Raw genomic sequence first — 19,474 nt, 5'->3', positions numbered from 1 at the left:
TTAAATTGTAGATTCCATGTATCTATATAACCTACATGCATACTATAAATAAATAGAGAAAAGATCCAGATCCGACCGTCAAGGAAGAAATGTATAAATTTAAAGTCCCTAATTTTATCTTTTTTTTTTATGGAATATTTTTTTAATTGACTTTGTTGAGCTTCAAATTTTTATCTTTGACATCTTTTTAGCATTAAATGAGCAGCAAATAAAATATTAGTTAAAATCGGTTCTGTTCACTTTGTTTTGCTAATTTATGAAACGTGATTACAGTACTAAATGTATCGATTCATAAATTATCTACGAAATTTATATAATCTATCTTTATCTTATCTGTTATAGGCAAACAAGGTGACCGGAGGACCTCCTGTGGGCAATGCACCGCCTCCGCCTACACTTATCAACAAAATCAAGTATCAACCCGGTGGACCCGTAATCAAAAAGGATAAACGGCAAAGCAGCTCGAGGTTCAACATATCGAAAAATCGGGAATTGCAGAAATTACCACTGTTGTCCGGTGAGTTATTCAATCAGAAATATATACCGTAAAATATGTGCATTAATTTTAAATTGTATTAACCCTTACATTGTAATGTACAAAAGCACCTTATTCATAGAAACTCTATCTCTTTTGAAAAAAAATATAGCATAATTTCATTGCCTTAGAAATTTTGAGAAACTTCTATGAAAATTGATCGGACTCGAAATATCCCTGTTTGTACGGAAAGAGTTAATAATACGCGCATTAATTCTAAACAATGCGTCCTTGAGATGAATGAAATTCTTTCTGCAATAGAAAGTAAAATTAATCTCGCGTTGATCCATTATTAGATAAAATAAAATGATATTAGCGATTCTTTGCTACCATTTTTTACACTTGTGTCATTGATGATTTACATTGTATTAAAAATGAGAAGAAAGTATGTCATCTCGAACATGTTTACGATACAGATATCACATCCATTTTGCGATTGTTGCAAATAGCTTGCACTCTGAAATCGGCTCGATCAACAAGTAACATAAAGAAATCATTATGCAAGAAACTAGTTCACATATCACAATTATAATCGGACAATTGAATCAGGGCAAAGATCGAACGCGCAGACGTGTAGCGTGAGAAAACAAACAACGGAAAGGTGAATAAGACGCGAAAAAGATAGCGGGGAAGTCGCGAGGAGAGGAGAGAGAGAGAGAAAAAGATAGGTGAGAAGGGCGGCGACAAATTGATCCCCCTGCCCTTTCCCAATGTAATGCCGGTCAATCGAGGTTGCGAGAGACTACCTCCTACGTCAGAGTCTATCGATTGCGTGCAACGAGGGTCGCGCAGGCGCCCCGGATTCACGATTCCCCGTTTTCCCAACGTAAACAGTCGGGTTCCGCGTCCCCTTTTCCCACCCCTCCCCTCCCCCCTGTTTCATCCCCGCCTACGTTTCGGCCATCCCCCTTTCTGATCCTTCTCCTCCAACCGTTCCGAGACCAGCGCCCGAACACCCTCGCGAGAGCCCCACCTGGACGCGGCTCCACCTGCACAGAATCTCAGCGAGGGGGATTGTATCGACCCCGTGACCGATCGAGAGATGACCCGCGAGATCCCGGCGAGGACCCTCGAGTTCGTTGAACCTGGTGCCACTTAGGCGAATCTCACCCGCCAGAGCCCCAGTCCCCCTCCTCTCTTCTGCCTCCCGTCCCCCGCCCCTCGCGAACGCGGTCACCGGGTTCCGGGGACCCGCGAGGTTGCGCCGCTAGTGCTCGCCGGTATTTCACAGGGGTGGTTTCGCCGCGCGCGAACACCCCGAGGAGAGAAAGGCCGAGAAGAGAGCCTTGCCTTCCCGGCCGATCGATTGACACGGACGAAGCAACAGATTGTTGCGGGCGTTAAACAACCACGGGAATTAGCGACAAAGGGATCCCGGTGGTGTCGGCGGGGTTGTTATCGCGAATCCGTGAAAAAATCCGATTAAGGGCGGGCGCGACCGGCTGGCGAAGCTCCGGAGGACTTCGGGGTCGTTGATTCGTGAAAAAGTGAATTATCTCGGATGGGTGCCGCGGAAAATGCCGAACGAATACATATCCGATGAAAGCAATCGCTTCTTAATTAAATAATTTATAATCGATTTAAAAAGAATAGCAGATATTGAACAGAGGTGGGGAACATAAAAATCAATCGGCGAGTTGAAAAGTTGAAATTTTCTTATCAGAAGTTGGCGAATCCTTTCGGTTAAAACGCTTCCCGTGAAAATTGGTGAGTCCTGTGGTTTAGAAGTTTTCCGATTGAGGAAATGTTAGTGAATTTTAAACTCGAAGAGATTCTTAAGGATTGGTGAGTTCTATGATTTTGAAAAATCGTTTTGCATTTTGTGAAAAATAATATAAGAGAGTTTTGATAAAAGCGATTAAGGTTTATTTTAATCTTAATATTGTCATGGTCATACTCATGGATTAGTTAGAACAATGAGAAATTGCAATAAAATTGTAATAAAACAGAATTGAATATAGATTAAAGATTCATAAAATTTATGTACGTATTTAAAATAATTTTCAGAAATTGATTTTATTGTGATATACTTTACGAGAAACAATAAAAGCTGAAAGGTCTAATAGAATTGTTAATAACAGGTTAATAAATATTTCAATTATTTACAGATTATTGAACTCTTGATTAACTTGAATAAAATATTAATAATAATCCTGCTCTTGACATATAATATTAAATATATATAGAAAAAAATATAGAAAAAGTTAATTCGATTTATTAATTTATGGAAGATGATATTTGTAATAAAATCCGCGCATAATTCATGTTATTAATTTGTACATTTAAAAATTATACATATGACAATTTAATATTACATTTGCTCATGTTAAATTATCAAACTCACTTGTTGTGCGAAAATATTCTTGCAACTGTGCTGCACCAGACGATTATTCGTGTTGCTTTGCATTAAAGTACAGTTACGTTTCTGCATGGTTTGGCAAAACGCGTAAAACCACGCGCGTTTCCTTCGTAGCGGCGAGCTATGCGGAAAATAACGTGGGAAGCCGGTAAAAGTCACTTGTCGAAGGCCGACAATCACCGTGGCTTAATAAAGTTATACGTCGCATTTCGCTGAGTAAATTGGCGGATGATTATGAGTTATGTAATAAAAACATTCTCCGGAAATTGGTTTCCATCCGAGTGGTTAAATCCGTAAAATCCGGGAATAATATATAAATTAGCAAAGCTGAATAAGCCAACTTAATAATTAAAACACAAAGAGATCTGTGAAAGTTGACGATTATAAAAACTTTTTCAATTGTTTTTTTATATAGTATTTTTCAAACACATATTGTAGTCTATGTGTAACAGAGAATAATTAAATAATTTACAAAAGAAGATATTATGTCAAGAAAAATGTTTTATCAAAATAAGAAGTCTACACAAAATTCGTGATTATATTAATTAAACTTTCTGCTTATCATGATTAAATTTTTGATTTTTCGATTTTATAGCTAGAATGTTTGATGGATTTGATAAAGAATATCTCATTTGTTGTTTTAATCTTTCTAGTTGAATCTACTAAATTTCCAATTTATACAATCAGATCTTCTTCCTTACACATTTATGGTTTACCGGCATTTTACCGGATTTATACACGTTTGTGGAATTCAGAATATTGCTGCTGAAATTAAAAAAAAAATTATTATCGTATAAAACTTGCCTGGACACGTTTGTATAAATTGACATACTTATGTACATTGCGTGGAACGTTTATTTTTATTTCTTAGATGACAAACTCTTTCGATGACAATTCAACATTTGCTTAAACAATACAATAAAAAATAAAACTGGTTTAAATATAATAATAATATTTAAATAAATATTCATCGATGTGTGTGTTGAACTTCAACTAACATCGTGTTAAAAAGATTTAAATCAGAGATAGGAAATATTATTGATCGTGATTTTGACATCAAGCGAACATCGAACCTGTGTGAATCCAAAGTGTTGCAAATTAAAAGAAATTACTGAGACAATACGTGTGCTACCCAAGTCAAAGTGTTCGAAGAGATTCGCCAATGAATAAGGTGCGAGTGTAAAGTCGGTCCTAAGCATAATATCGCGCGATGGTTCACGTGGGTGGAATCGGCCCGTCTCTCTTGGGCGGCGCACTGCCCAAAAGCCCCAGCTTTCATCAGGGTCTTGCTCTGGCGACAGTCTTGCCACAGGACGTGAAGGGCTACCCGGTGACGTTCGCGCTACAGTATCAACCCTTACAACCTCTTCTAATCGGTAAAACTCCATTCTTTAAATCAATTCTGCAGATTACTTTTACGGATTTAATTACACTCAAATTTTTGTAACGGCACGTAACTTTATTAGAAAAATAATTGTACACTTTTTCTATGTCTGGTTATTTTGTTATTACTGGAGATTACATCGATAAATAAAATCGCTGAATTGATTTGGCACTTTCTTTGTTTAGTAAAATTATTAGCATTTGTGCGAGGATGATGTCCATGAAACAGTCGGCTTTTGGTGAATTCGACAATCGATTACTCCTATTTATTATTACAGATACTGCCAGAAATAGAAAGCGATAAATAATGCCGTTCAGTTGCAGTCGCGATATTTTGAAGGTCGTTATCGATTTTCTTTCAGAGCCCACTCGATTAATCGGGAAAAGCGGAGCGCCTTTAAGATTTTAGATTAGAAGTCTGCGGCTAGCATGCCGTTATAGCTTGCATAAATATTAACTAAAGGCAATTCTGCGGCAGCGCGCTTTTTGTGCCAAGTATTAAGAAATGGAGGTCGATTAACATCAGAAATAACTGTCTATGCAAATCAGATTGTTCGAAGAAGGAGCGAATAAAATTGCATCGATTTTGATCGCGTGCTGCAAGTTTATCGGTGACAAGTTGCATTCTGAATACATTCTTATCAGCCGTCCTTTGTCAAACTAATTTTCCCTCTCTCCTCATTTTATACTGAAATTTATTTTAAAATCGCGAATGTTAATATTCCGCACATTTATACATGTGATATAACTTTATAACAAGAATAAAATTATACGACTATTGTACATCGATATAAGAATTTGTAATCGATAATATCTTGACGCTGATATATGAAACAAATTATTCCAAAGATCTAACTTCCTTCAAGAGTCATTTCTCATCTGTGTCAAGAAGGTCAGTTAGGCAGGTGGGAAAGCTATTTGTAGCAAAATAATTCAAACCGAGAAAAAGATATGAGATAACGCAAAAAGGATACGCATTCGAATGTACCCTCTCGTATTGGCGTACATCGATATTCTCTTGTAGACTAATATGATTAATAGGCGCAATACTATTACCGTTTCTCTCGCTTCTTGAGATTCGGGCTGCCGAGTGCAGCGCGATTAATCACCGGCTATCTGATTCCAGAAACACAACAGGGAAACGAGCGAGAGGAACTTTTTATACAGAAGCTACGGCAATGCTGCGTTCTCTTCGACTTCGAATCCGATCCGTTGTCGGATTTGAAATGGAAGGAGGTAAAGCGCACTGCTCTCCACGAGATGGTCGAGTACGTAACCAAAAACAAAAACGTTATTACCGAAGCGATATATCCGGAGGCGGTGAATATGGTAAGAGCGGCATTCTAATACATGTATGTTCTGTACGCGTAAGAGCACGATAACTTTTCGAATTTTGAAGCTTTTTGCAGATTAGAAATATACAAGACTATGTATATAAAACTATATATAATAGTGGCTGTGTCAAAAATTCCGGCTAATGAGAAGTTGTGCATTGCCAAAATAAACAGTTTTTACAAATAAAGATCTAATATTCTAATCTAATATCAAGAATAGTATGTTTTTTAAAATAATTATATAACAAAAATTATATAAAATTAATTTATAATGCAGCCTGAATTACTTATTAGATGAAAATGTTTAGCTGTCACTGTAAATGCTAAGAAATTAATTCTGTATAAAAATGAAAAAAATATTCTTAGCATTTATATTATCTTCATATTTTCATGAAATATGTATACAAACATAATCTAAATAAAATAATACTACGAGAGAATAAAGTTAAAGGGTTTAACCAAGACGAAGGCAATTCTTGCAGTTTGCCGTAAATTTATTCCGGACGCTACCGCCATCATCAAATCCTAATGGCGCGGAGTTTGATCCGGAAGAGGATGAACCGACATTGGAGGCGGCTTGGCCACATTTGCAGCTCGTCTATGAATTCTTTTTGCGGCTGCTGGAATCGCAGGACTTCCAGCCGTCCATAGCAAGGCGTTACATAGATCAAAAGTTCGTGCTGCAGCTCTTGGAGCTATTTGACTCTGAGGACCCGCGAGAGAGGGATTTCCTTAAGACGACCCTCCATAGGATTTACGGGAAATTCCTGGGACTCAGGGCGTACATTAGGAAGCAGATCAATAATGTTTTCTATCGATTTATTTATGAGACGGAGCATCACAACGGCATCGCAGAACTACTTGAAATTTTAGGAAGGTAATGATAAGTTAAATAAGAATGTAAAATGCATATTGCTCAGAAATCTTACGAAATGTATATTGACATTTATTTTCTTTGCAGTATTATAAACGGCTTTGCTCTGCCGCTAAAGGAAGAGCACAAAGTGTTTTTGTTAAAAGTTCTGTTACCGTTGCATAAAGCTAAGTCATTATCCGTATACCATCCACAACTAGCATATTGCGTTGTTCAATTTCTGGAGAAGGATCCATCATTGACGGAACCCGTAATTAGAAATCTGCTGAAATTCTGGCCAAAAACACATTCCCCTAAAGAAGTTATGTTCTTGAATGAGCTTGAAGAAATCCTAGACGTCATTGAACCAGCCGAATTTCAAAAAGTCATGGATCCGTTATTTAGGCAATTAGCCAAATGCGTGTCATCACCACATTTCCAGGCAAGTATGCAATTTTGTTATTTTGTTTTGTGCAAAGTCTAATAATAATAAAAAGGTGGTGCCTAAAGCCCCAGCACTGCAGTCTAAAAGGCTTATTATTCTTTCCCTAGATAGTAAAGATTTTAGAAGAAATTAAGAATCTGTATATATACGAGATATGGGCTTGAACTCGCAACTTGTCATTTACGAGTTTATCACTTTCATATGGAGCCACATTATTTCTCCGTACAAGGTCTAACTTGAGCGCACTTGTTGTTTCAGGTGGCGGAAAGAGCTCTCTATTATTGGAATAATGAATACATAATGTCCTTGATATCGGACAATTATTCCGTCATTTTACCGATAATGTACCCAGCTTTTTATAGAAATTCCCGCAACCATTGGAACAAGACGATTCACGGTTTAATTTACAATGCCCTGAAACTTTTCATGGAGATGAATCAAAAAGTATTCGACGAATGTACAACACAATACTATCAGGTATTATATTTGTAGAGACAATTATTTACATTTTCAGGATACATACACTGTGTAGATAAATCATTAAATTAATTAATTATATTAGGATTAAATAAAAATGACGAATATATTTTAACGAATTTAAGGTAAATCAGTTATAATCTCAAAGTTACACGGCGTTGATTTTATCTTGTAGAAAGATTAAAGTGTTAATAACATTTATTCCAAAATTTCATAGGAACGTCAAAGAGAACGAAAGCTCATGAAAGATAGAGATGAAGCATGGATGCGTGTGGAGGCGCTTGCAATGAGGCATCCAAACTATAATATCACAATTAAAGGCACAACGAATAATACATCCTACACATCAGGACAACATATAGATAATTCACCGCCTGATGAAGATGGTGAAACGGATCAAACTCCGCTTACCTTGGAGAAAATTGAAGCTAAAGCTAACGAGGTATGAGTTGATATTTATCGATGTTTTTTTTTTTAATGCTGTATTATTTAAAGTGAGTTGAATATTTTGATGTCTTAAACAAGTGTTTTGGTACACAGGCGAAGAAAATGACAAACGTGAATAAAGTGAAACCGCTTTTACGAAGAAAAAGCGATTTGCCACAAGATTCGTACACAATGCGAGCATTGTCTGACCATAAACGCGCCGATGAATACCTTGTTACGCCGCCAGATCCCAATAATTGCTAGTCTCTACCACAACCCCTTCCTATGTATCCTTTGTTTTGCTGTAGCAACATTGGAAGTTAGTTTTCTTTCTGAAGGGGAAAACGGCGATAAGAATATAAATGATTTGGTTGAGAGTCCCACATTATGCGAAATCAATAATGTATTATCATCTCAATGTATATCACATGATCGATTTTGCTTTTTTTAAATAGAAGAAAAAAGAATTCTATACTATCCCGCCGCACATATCGTGCGATTCAAAGACACAATGTATAGGTACTGGTAGGAGCTTTCTTCAAGAAGAAATTCATTCTTCACTTAGAAATGTGTTATATTTATTTCTTCATTTTTGAGAGAAAAAACATTACAGTTGAGAGGATCTATAAGAGTATCATTATAAAAAAAACCGCGCATGTAGTAAGCGAGAAGGGCCCTAAATACGTTACTCATAGGATCATCATCACCGAAAGCACTTTGATGCGCTACCCTCTGCTATGTCTCAACAATAAGATAATATATGGATAATGTACGTAAATGCGAGATTTAATTGTGGATACTACGGTTGTACTGGATTCAGTTCTATTCTACAAGAAATTTTATATACAGATGAGGATTATGCGGGAATGTGATCGAAGACATATACACGTATGCTCTCGATGTTATAACCCATACTATTGCGCTATGCGAGCTTGTTGTGTTAACATTCTTGCGAATGACGCGTTTCCATTTATGTGCAAATGATGTATACATATATAAATATACGTACTTGCTTTAACACTACAGGCTCGTTGTAGTAAAAAGAAACAAATAAATGGAGACGCGAGGGAGAAGAATATATACGCCAATGCGCGCGTTATCTTAGGATGTATATGATAGTGCTATTTTAAAAATAATAGATTGCTACGAGAAAATCTGAATACTTCTGAGTGTACTACTTTTGTATCTGTTGTGCCTAGATGCCTGTGGAAAAAAGAATATGCCTCCACGCGAGGCCTATATACTATGAACAGCAAGATTAAGCAGCGAGTTTACATGTCGCTTTGCCAAATATAATCGATATTACAGAATTTCAGTAATGCTTGCATAACATGTTGCGTTGTTAACTCATTGATCTTGAGATTAATTGAAAGAATATACTGTTGTGGCCCGAAGAGGTAGGAGGGAGAAGAATAAAAACAAAAGAGGAAGAAGGATTAAAATACAATTTAGTCCTTGCGCTGCTGGCAAGTTGTTACGTTAATAATTGTCGAGGATACCTTGTTGAACATAGATATGATAAGCACTTATTAAATATTAGAAATTAAAACTGCGGAGATAGATTTAAAGATTATTTACTTATTAATTATTCTTATTCAAGAAGAGAAAGAGAAGAATGGCCATTTCAGCTAATTGATCATTAAATTAGTAGTATAAATATTATAATTATTAGTTATTGTATTATTTTTATATAGTAACGAGACGAATAATGACGAAAATAGGGTAATAGTAATAATGTAGTAGCTGGTACATGTGGCAAAATGCCTTGAATTTGTTTAGTCTATCCGAAAATCTACAATTCCTAAATTAGATCAATAATAAATCATGCATTTCTTAGAAAAAACAATATTGTCACGTGTCAGAGAAAGATAAAAAGAAAAAGGACAAGAATTCTTGTACACATGCAGCAACTCCAAAAGACATCGAATCAGATAGTCTCCGTGAATGTGAATATGTATGCCTGCAAAAGCTTAAGTCGAATCGTAGAAGACCGGAAAAGAAAGGAATAATCGTAATAATAATATTACTATTAATAATAACATCGTTATTAAGAGGATATAGAATTGCCGGATCGTTTCAATGTAATAAAGATGTTAATCTTGCATGGTGTCGTGGGAGTTCTTTCATACGTATTATGCGTAAAGCAATATAAGAACAATTATAGGAGCGTCTCATCCGCAATCGTGCATCTTTTTTTCTGATAAAGATTCAAACGGGAATTAAAACCGGTATAATTTCGCCGAGTTTAAATGTTTCATTGTCCGTCTTAGAATATATTCCAAGTTAGAATATATGTATTCTAACTTGAATGTTGTTATCTATCTAAAAGATAGTTTCTACGTTTATTTGTTGACGAGAACATCACCGAGATCGGCTGTAGATCTTTTTATTTCTATAGTTGAAAACTAAATCTTATCGATCTCGATTTGATACTGAGATTTTCAGGCATGGGCGGAAATGGGCCTTCTTTCTTCTCGCGCGTCTGCAGTGCATTGTATACGTCGAAATTGTATAGATTCCAATCTTTGAATTCGAATCGCCGGAAATCAGAATCGGGAGTATCTCGACTGAACTGAATTATAGGAATATAAAATGTTCTCCATCCGCAATTCTCGACGTCAAGAGCGCGTTCAAGAGTCATCGATTGAAATCCACTTATATACGGCAAGAGGAGACCTCGTCGTGCGCAGTTTGCATATTTCATGTACCTGCATATATCGTGTAAATAATATAATTATTTTTTGAACGCATACTTCCTTTTTAGTTCCAAAGGCTTGTCTCGGCGTATTATTAAAAGAACTCGGCGCATCTCTCCGAACGCTTATATTTCTCTGTTATTCCCTTGAATTTCTATAACACGAATTTATTGGCAAAAATGTAAAGGGGAAACTTGTCATTTCATTTTTTTAAATTCTACTTCTAAATATGCAAATCTTATTTAATTTTTTCTAACGAGCCCAGAATACTGTATGTATGTGTATAATCGCTTTTAGCAGATGCGCACAATACGTATACATGGAACTCTATAAAAAGAGAAAAATATCTGTAAAAATGGATACGCGATTGCAATATTGTATAATGTCACAATCTGAATTCAGAGGGATGAAATAAGGAAAAGAGAAGAAATATCAGTATCGCATAGACGTGAAATCTCTACAAACATAATTTCGCTGAGGGCATCTCGGTTGTAACAGGATTTTCTATGTGATATTTAAATTAATTTATATTAATTCAAACTATCCCTTATTATACCGAACATTATATGGAGCGTATCACATGAATCCACAAGAGGAAAAATCTCATTGCTCTCTGTGGTTGCGAGCAATTTCGTTACATCCGTTCCATTTGTCGTTCGAGCGATCAAATATCGAATTCGAGCGATGATATTTCGTACACGTATCTGCAATTTGTTAAAAACATAGTTTTATAGTAAATAAAGAGAATTATGAGAAAAGAGCAAATGCATTCTTACGTTGAGAAATATTTTAGCAAATGTTAAAAATCTGAATTAACGATTGTCCGCGATATTTTGCAAAAAATTATATATTAATACACGCGCGCACGCGATGTTTTAAATTATTTTAAAGTTATTTAAATGTATTGCAATATTTTCTATGTGATGCGATATATTATAAATGATTTATAATAGTTTGTATAATATCCATGAAATAGATTTAAGAATTTCAATTTTTCTTCATCATACTAATATATCAGTTAACTAAATTGTTTGCAAAAATAATGCATAAAAGCAAATCTTTAAAATGCAATTGAGGGTTTTGATTGATCAAAAATATAATCAAAGGCTTTATTACTTGGAAAAATCAGGAATTTTCAGTAAATTTATTTTTATTCTTCATAATCGTGGATTTTTATGAAATTTTATTCAGGAAAATTTTCTTGGAAAATTTTTGAAATTTACTTTTAAATTAAAATTATAATTCTCTTTTCTTAATAAAATTATCTCTTTATTTTTTTCTTGATAATGCATCGATTAATAAATATGGCACATATATTTATGTACATCCTTGTGATTTTCACGTTTTTATGAAAAAAATAGTAATAATAGAAAACAGCGTTTTAATTAGCGTGTTTAATTATTATGATTTAGATTCGAATTTACAATTTGATAGATTATGTACCATATTTAATTGATATTATTTATTTTTACTATGTTTTTCAAATTTAATTTGAAATTTAAGTGGCTTTTCTTTGTGATTTTTTTTGTATGATTAAGGAATATTAGAAGTAAAATAAATTTATTTCAAAGTTGCATTAAAAAATTAATTCTCTAATCTTATTTGAAATTTTGAATTTGGAAAACTCTAGGAATTTCCATGATAACAAATTCCTTTATAAAATGTTACAAACATTTCGATAATATATCTTTGACAAGTATGCTTCTAATATAAAAATTATGATTAGAGCACAAAAATTTAATAAAGTATTACGTCTATTACTTATATTAATTCTCATTTGCTAAGTGCTGAAAAGTTAAGAGAGTACGCGAGGTACAATTGGTACAAATTGCAAAAGATAAATAAAGGAGGCGCCGCGGGAAGGAAAGGTTTGTTATTCGCGTCAAATAGCAGAACGGAATCTATTGATAACGTCGCTGTCCCGTTACCGGACACGGCCGAGTGTCGGATTCTCGCTGACATAAGCTATTGACATGACACACCACATTGACAAGGATACGCCACGTCACGTTATTATAATTGTCCGTTTATCGCTTTCTTTCGCGACTTGTCCGCAGAAGAGTGCGACTCAATAATGGCATTGGCGACATGGATGGCGATCGGACGGCGATCATGGGCAGCAAGATCTTGCCGTACTTCGTGTCCGGGATCATCACCAAGGGCTTCGGCAGGGGCTCCCGGGCGCTCGGCATCCCGACAGGTATCACTCGCAATCTCCTGCGAACACTTATGAGTGTTCGAATCAACGGAACATCAAGTATCGATTGTGACATATCGAACGTAACACATTTGATGACGCACTTCTCTCTGTCGTTAACAAATAATCGCGAGTGATCCCTACATCTCTATGAGGGTTGTAAGCTTTTTTTGTCTTTCTTTTCTCCTTGAATCATAATCAATACCTGTGTCACGCACGTGCACGCCATGTCACTATTTGAAATACGTCGTTAGAGGTTAGGATTCTTTTTCACTTTTGTTTTATATGAGCGTGGCGATTTCGAATTTCAAATTGATAGATCCATTTGTTTCAAGGGTGCACGTGTCACTCATTTCAAAGCCATAAAAATTTTTTTTTTTTTAATTATACTAGATTAAAATAATATTATTCTATTTTTACATTTGGATATCTGTATAACAATTGGATCTGTATAAAATTTAAGCATAATTCTCTCAGTGGTTTTTTATATTAAAAGTTATTTAATTTTTTGTTTGTTCTTAATTCTTATTATAAAATTGCATGTTGTAGTATTTATTTGTAAATTTGATGAGGAAGTTACATTAAAAATAAAAATAAAATTTTTATATGTATTAAATAAAACTAATAAAATACGAAAATTTGTTTAGATCCTTTTACTTGTTTAAAAATTATTTTTGCTGTGTAATGCTATAGTCAAATTTTCTCTGTTTCCTTATTTGAGGAAATCAAAATTTTGGTATTTGCAATCAAATTTTTCTATTGATTAGGAAAAAAAATAAATTTAAGAAATCTGTAATTTTTAAAATTTTGATAACTTAACTAGTATAGAACTTTTAAATTAAATTCACACGCGCTCTTTGCATCTTATGCTCTCTTGTTTCTCTCGAGATCCGTTATGTGCGAGACGTGACGTGATATTTTAACGAGAAAAAAAAGCAGAAAAACTTTTCTCTTGATGAAATTTTATTGAAACGGTCGATACGCTTGGCGAGCAACGCTTATTACAATAATGCTCATGTGTGGAGTTGAGATGGGTTTGCTGCGAATGACAGATGAAAACTAAAACGTTAAAGGAATATTTTTGCTTAAAAAAAAAAAAGAACTTTATTAAAATAATTTAATAATCATTAGCACGAAGCACTTTAATACTAGATAGTAGAAATCGGTACGATTGCAATATATAAAATTTTATACTATTATTACGTTTCTTCTGAGAAGTGATATAATTTCAGAATAGATTTATAAAAAAATGAGTTTATTTAAATAAAAATATCTTCTTTTAGATGAAGAAAAATCGAAGATTCAGAAGATTCAATTTAAAAATCCTGAAAAATCATAAACAAGAAACGAAAAATTGTTTGAGAGAAAAGTCAAACTTTTAGACCATTTAAGAATACCAAAAATCTGATATGTGTTAAAAATAAGCAATAATAATAGAATAATTAATTTTTCGTTGTTTAATATAGAAATAGAAATATTAGATTAAACGAATTATACATTTACTTTTAATAAACTTCTAATAAATTTTTAATAGATTCTGCAGATTGAATTAATCACCAATTAAATCAATCCGATTTTGATTATCATAGTAAACTAAAAGTTGTAGCACGGCCGCGTCCATTTAATTCGAGACGCGAAATGTATAGAAAAGCACTTTTTCGGCATTCTTTATTGAATTTTAGATTTTTTGTATTACAATATTTTTCATCATTATTTTTAATTATATATCGGTAATTAGTTTTATGCATATTTTATAAGATTTAATTTTAATAATGAGTTCTTTAAGAATATAATGTATTCGTTTCTTTATTTTTGTAGATAACACTTTTAACTTTTTTAATTTAAAATTTTTATTTTACCTTATTTAAAAAATAATTATTTTTTATTTTAATTTAAATAAGATAAAATTAAAATTTAAAATTAAAAAAGTTAAAAGTATTATCTATAAAAATTAAGATATTCGTTTTTTTATTTTTGAAAATTTTAATTTTATCTTATTTAAAAAATAATTATTTCTTAAACAAGGTAAAATTAAAATTTTAAATTAAGAAATAATTATTTTTTAAATAAGACAATGTATTCGTTTCTTTATTTTTGTAGATAATACTTTTAGCTTTTTTAATTTTAAGTTAAAATTAAAAAAGCTAAAAATGTTATCTACAAAAATAAAGAAACAAATACGTTGCCTTATTTAAAAAATAATTATTACTTAATTTAAAATTTTAATTTTACCTTGTTCAAGAAATAATTATTTTTTAAATATGGTAAAATTAAAATTTACAAAAATAAAGAAACTAATACGTTATATTCTTAAAGAACTGATTATGATCAGCTCACAAAGTGCTCAGAAAAAAAATTATGTTTCTTCTTTCTTTTACAAATATCAGCTAATCTCCCAGAATCCGTAGTCAATACTTTGCCAAAGGATCTAAATACCGGAGTTTATTATGGCTGGGCATCTTTGCACGGGGAAGTTTACAAAATGGTCGCAAGCATAGGATGGAATCCATATTACAAGAATGAGAAAAAGTCACTGGTACGTAAAACAATTTCAAGACTAAATTTCTATTTGAATTCAAGATAGCTCGATTATTCTAAGTTACATTATATTTTGTATATAATAGATATCATTATTTATGTACAATGTAAAATATTTTATTACATCTAGAAAAATATCTTTGTGTTTGTACTAAAATATAAATTGATTTTTTTATAGGAAGTGCACCTGCTACATAAATTCCAAGATGAGTTCTATGGTAAGGAACTCAAAATTATTATTGGCGGATATATAAGACCAGAAAGGGATTTTTCCTCTCTAGGTAATGAATGCTGTCATAATAATAATGTAAAATATATGTAAATTATTATTCGTTCGAATAGTTCAAAATGGCTATTTTACAGTTGTTATTAGAGAACAATTTTGTTATTTATTTTTGCAGATGAACTTATCGCAGAGATAAAGAATGATATTGCAATTGCGGAACGTCAATTAGAAGAACCTGTTATAAACAAGTTAAAAAATGATGACTTTTTCAATAATAAAACAACTCACTAATAAGAAAAAAAAGTATAATCAGATCAAGAGAATATTTTTATTGCTTTCAATTGTATATTACATATAAAATACTTATACATATATATTATGTACCTATTATACTTATATAAATATTTATATACATATATATACATATACTTGTGTGTGTGTGTGTGTATTTTATTAATGTATTCATAAAATTATATTTTTATATAACCTTGAGAAAATTAGATCAGAGAATACCAATGTACAAATATTATTTTGAAATTTTATTAACAGATTACATAGTATTGAAAATGAAAAATATTTTCTGTGAAAGTAGAAAAAGTATTAATAAGACATTAAATCATTTTGGTGAAATTAAATCCACACTCGTCGAATTCTTCGTATCTGAAGAAGACGTACAAGCTGGTGAAGAGTTTCTATATCCATTGACATTCGTTATCGGTAATGGCGGTTGTATATAATTCGAACAAGAAGGCATGTTTGTATACGGATATGATGCATTAGGAAATTGATAATTTATCATTGCGGGCGGATTTAATCTCGGAGGAGCGCCGAAAGGAATTCTAGGATATTGACTTTGAATGTTGTTACTTTGGAAATTAGGTTTGGCACCTTGATAATATTGATTTACGCTGTATTCCGAAATATTTGAATTATTGTACTGTGACAAATGTCCGTTATATGATGATCTGTAACCTCCATATGGTCCGTTGAACATCGAATGTGTATTCTGTAACACTGGTTGCCAATAAGCATTATTTTGATATGGATATTGTTGCCAAGATTCATTACAGGAGGATGAGCCGTTTTGTGCAGAATTAATATGATCCCAATTCCGATTTGGCTGCCTCTTTCTGTTATATCTCTGACATTGGACATTTCTATTTTTGTTCCATGGATGATTTGATTGCCAGCCCATTGTTGTATTGTTAGAATCTAAAAATCAATTAGTAGTATATTATTTAGTTATTTGTAAAGATTAACGAGCGTGGCGCAGAAAACTGTACATGTTTCTGTTTTCTCGAAGGTCTGAGTTCAAGTTTGATTCAAATCCGTAAATTATAAAAAGTGCATGTTACATACAAGGAAGTCAATACGTTTCTGACTAAAAGCAATGGATCAAGTTAGCAACTTGTACTTTGGAATGGACTAATGCTGAATTTGAAATACACTCACCCGTTCGTCGTTGTCGTTTATGCAGCGTCCTACTGTCAGAAGAATCTTTGTTATTTTTCTGCTTTATTTTCAGCATTTCATACGCTAGTTCGTCCTCATCGTTTGAAAATTCTGGCGGCTCGTCATCGCCAACCGCATCACAAGCTTTTATTCTACAAGAAAACATTTATTTGAATATGTTGCAATGTAACACATATTATATTTGTCAAGGTACCAACTTTGTCAACTCGTGCAGGAAAACGAGGGATGTGTATTCTGTCTTACTCGGGCAATAATAAACCTGCATGCCCACTTTAATGCCATTGTCTTCTATGTGTTTAGCGTCATTGAACCGAATACAGTAATATGGCTCATTTACACATCCAAATACGTCGAATATTTTGCCAAGTGCTTTAGTTCCTCTATTCACGAATAAAACTGTATCCAGATTAAGCGTAGGCTCACTAGGCTTTGGTTTTACGATTACCAATTGCTCAACTATTTTTTCAATCTAAAATACATTTAAATACACAGATAAAATTTAAACATTTATACATTTAGAAATTACTTTATCTTACGACATTAATTCATCTTACAACTTTTTGAATGTTCACAAGTATATATTATTAATTTTACCTCGCCTAATGGATTACATAAAACTTCGGGAACTGTAATATGTAAGTCTTCTATTGGTGGAAGATCATCTAACTCACTTTCTATATGTTTCTCCTTTATTGTATTTATCTTGCTTTCATTCTTTCTAAAAGTTAATATATATGAAAAGTTTATATTATTTTCACTCATAAAGAAATTTAAATTAAATATATAATAAATATGTGTTATAATTTTATTTCTATAAAAAATAATAGTACCTGTTATTAGTACTCGCAATATCATCTGAACCACTTTCGCTGCCAGTATCACTACTACTATCGCTACTACTGCTGCTGCTGCTGCTGCTGCTACTACTACTACTACTACTACTACTGATATTGATGCTGCTATTAGAATCATCTTCGCTATCAATTTCTTCACAGGATGACAAGCTTTCTTCAACTGTACGATATTGCTGTATATTTTGCATCTGTAACACAGTGTGTTGATTTTCAGTGTCATTTATAGAATCTGCTTTTATCTCTTCTAAATCAGTATCTGAATCAGTATCTTTATATTCTACAGCAATCATATGAAGCGAAGATGTTCCACCACAATCTGTCAAATAGATAAACAAAAAATATACATGCGTGAGGTACTTCAATATTTACACTGGTATAGCTAAACTGAATAATTATTCATTTCTCATATAAACAAAGTTTTAAATAATAAACCAATATATTTGTGTTTACCTTGCTGTTGTGGCAATAGATTATTTACTTGCATCTTATTATTATGAATATTTACTTCCACAACTTGATTAATTACTTGATCATTTGCACATTTATTTTGTACTATATTGGTATTACTTGACATATTACATTCTGTAATATCTGGACATTTTTCTTGGATAGTTTCTTGTTTAACATTAGATATATTCTTATCAACAGCCATATGTATAGTTATCTCGTTTTCCTTTAAAATGAAATAAAGAATATTTGTAATATCAAATACTTTGGGTAAAAGATTTTTATAGAATTTTTATACACGCTGAAACACTTTTCAAAAATATTTTAAAAATCTTCATCTTTTCTTGGAACTATATATATAAATTCTGAAATATTCTAATATTTCATGTTAATAAATAAAAAATTGATTTATAAAATAATATACAAAGAAATTATACAAAAATTTTTGAAAATTCTAAGCAAAGATGTATATTTTCTCAGTACTTCTGAAGTGTTTCGATTCATATAAAAATTCTGAAATATTTTCACTAAGGATATCACAGCTTTTATATTTTCTATCTTGTTTGTGTCTGACATTATGATGAGCGTTCAGCTTATCGTATCAATATTTATTTCTCACAAAAATATATACTAAAGTCATTTTATTGATCATGTTATATTATTCAATGGATGGTATTGCTATGTTTCTCTTACTTTATGTTCTAAAAATGAATTTGATGATGTTTGCAAATTTTGAAGACACTTGGGAAGTATTTCTTTATTTTCTTCTGACATGTTTGTCGATATCTCTTCATGATCAGTTTTATTCATGCTTATATTAATTGTTAGTTTTGTTTTTAACTCAAGCCTAACTCACGTGGAACTCCACAAAAAATATACGTCACTCACACACAGCCATTGACCTTAAAGAAAATATACTGAGAGAAGCACAAGCTTATATGATGGAAATACGCGATCGACGCGATCCTAGTGGCCTGGAATTGATATTTTTAGTGTACAGTATATTTTTTGTTGATATTATTTTTACATAAATTTGTTTTTTTATGAAAATAAATTTGTGTTTTTATAAAAAGTTAACTTGCGCATATTATTAACAACTTTTTCTTATGTTTCATGCAAACGTTACGTAGAGAGAATAAAACAATGAATATTTATACCTTTATTTTTCTGTGACTTTTGTAACAAAAAGGATAAAAACCCTTGTCTCGTGGATCTCTCTTGGACCGTGTCG

The 19,474-nt window shown here is 32.6% G+C and overlaps 3 protein-coding genes across 8 annotated transcripts in view; 2 read left to right on the top strand and 1 right to left on the bottom strand.

Moving 5' to 3' along the window:
* LOC105832759 (serine/threonine-protein phosphatase 2A 56 kDa regulatory subunit gamma isoform) overlaps positions 1–9,649 on the top strand; it is a 37,579-nt gene extending 27,930 nt beyond the window's left edge. The window contains exons 1-8 of one of the 6 annotated variants that reach the window (XM_036284148.1): positions 548–2,242; positions 3,956–4,270; positions 5,404–5,606; positions 6,094–6,488; positions 6,573–6,906; positions 7,168–7,386; positions 7,604–7,828; positions 7,912–9,649. In XM_036284148.1, coding sequence (XP_036140041.1) covers positions 4,105–4,270; positions 5,404–5,606; positions 6,094–6,488; positions 6,573–6,906; positions 7,168–7,386; positions 7,604–7,828; positions 7,912–8,076 — 1,707 coding nt within the window. In that variant the 5' untranslated portion in view covers positions 548–2,242; positions 3,956–4,104 and the 3' untranslated portion in view covers positions 8,077–9,649. Of the gene's footprint in view, positions 1–342; positions 518–547; positions 2,321–3,765; positions 4,271–5,403; positions 5,607–6,093; positions 6,489–6,572; positions 6,907–7,167; positions 7,387–7,603; positions 7,829–7,911 lie in introns of those variants that run through there. The other 5 variants (XM_036284146.1, XM_036284147.1, XM_036284145.1 and 2 more) reach the window with 5 other exon arrangements.
* A 2,145-nt stretch (positions 9,650–11,794) lies between these two features.
* Positions 11,795–15,792, top strand: LOC105832764 (riboflavin kinase). Its single transcript, XM_012673981.3, has 4 exons — positions 11,795–12,708; positions 15,093–15,241; positions 15,422–15,524; positions 15,645–15,792. The coding sequence occupies exons 1-4, from the start codon at positions 12,597–12,599 to the stop codon at positions 15,758–15,760; spliced, it is 480 nt and encodes a 159-aa protein (XP_012529435.1). The 5' UTR covers positions 11,795–12,596; the 3' UTR covers positions 15,761–15,792.
* Positions 15,793–15,998: 206 nt separating this feature from the next.
* LOC105832763 (H/ACA ribonucleoprotein complex non-core subunit NAF1) lies at positions 15,999–19,165 on the bottom strand. Its single transcript, XM_012673980.3, has 7 exons — positions 18,937–19,165; positions 18,247–18,469; positions 17,773–18,112; positions 17,537–17,660; positions 17,140–17,411; positions 16,922–17,073; positions 15,999–16,681 (listed from the first exon to the last, which is right to left on the bottom strand). The coding sequence occupies exons 1-7, from the start codon at positions 19,051–19,053 to the stop codon at positions 16,086–16,088; spliced, it is 1,824 nt and encodes a 607-aa protein (XP_012529434.1). The 5' UTR covers positions 19,054–19,165; the 3' UTR covers positions 15,999–16,085.
* Between the last annotated feature and the right edge of the window lie 309 nt (positions 19,166–19,474).

Source organism: Monomorium pharaonis, chromosome 3, assembly GCF_013373865.1.
Source record: "Monomorium pharaonis isolate MP-MQ-018 chromosome 3, ASM1337386v2, whole genome shotgun sequence".
In the NCBI taxonomy this organism is placed as follows: Eukaryota; Metazoa; Arthropoda; class Insecta; order Hymenoptera; family Formicidae; genus Monomorium; species Monomorium pharaonis.
This window is presented reverse-complemented; position numbering and strand designations above follow the sequence as displayed.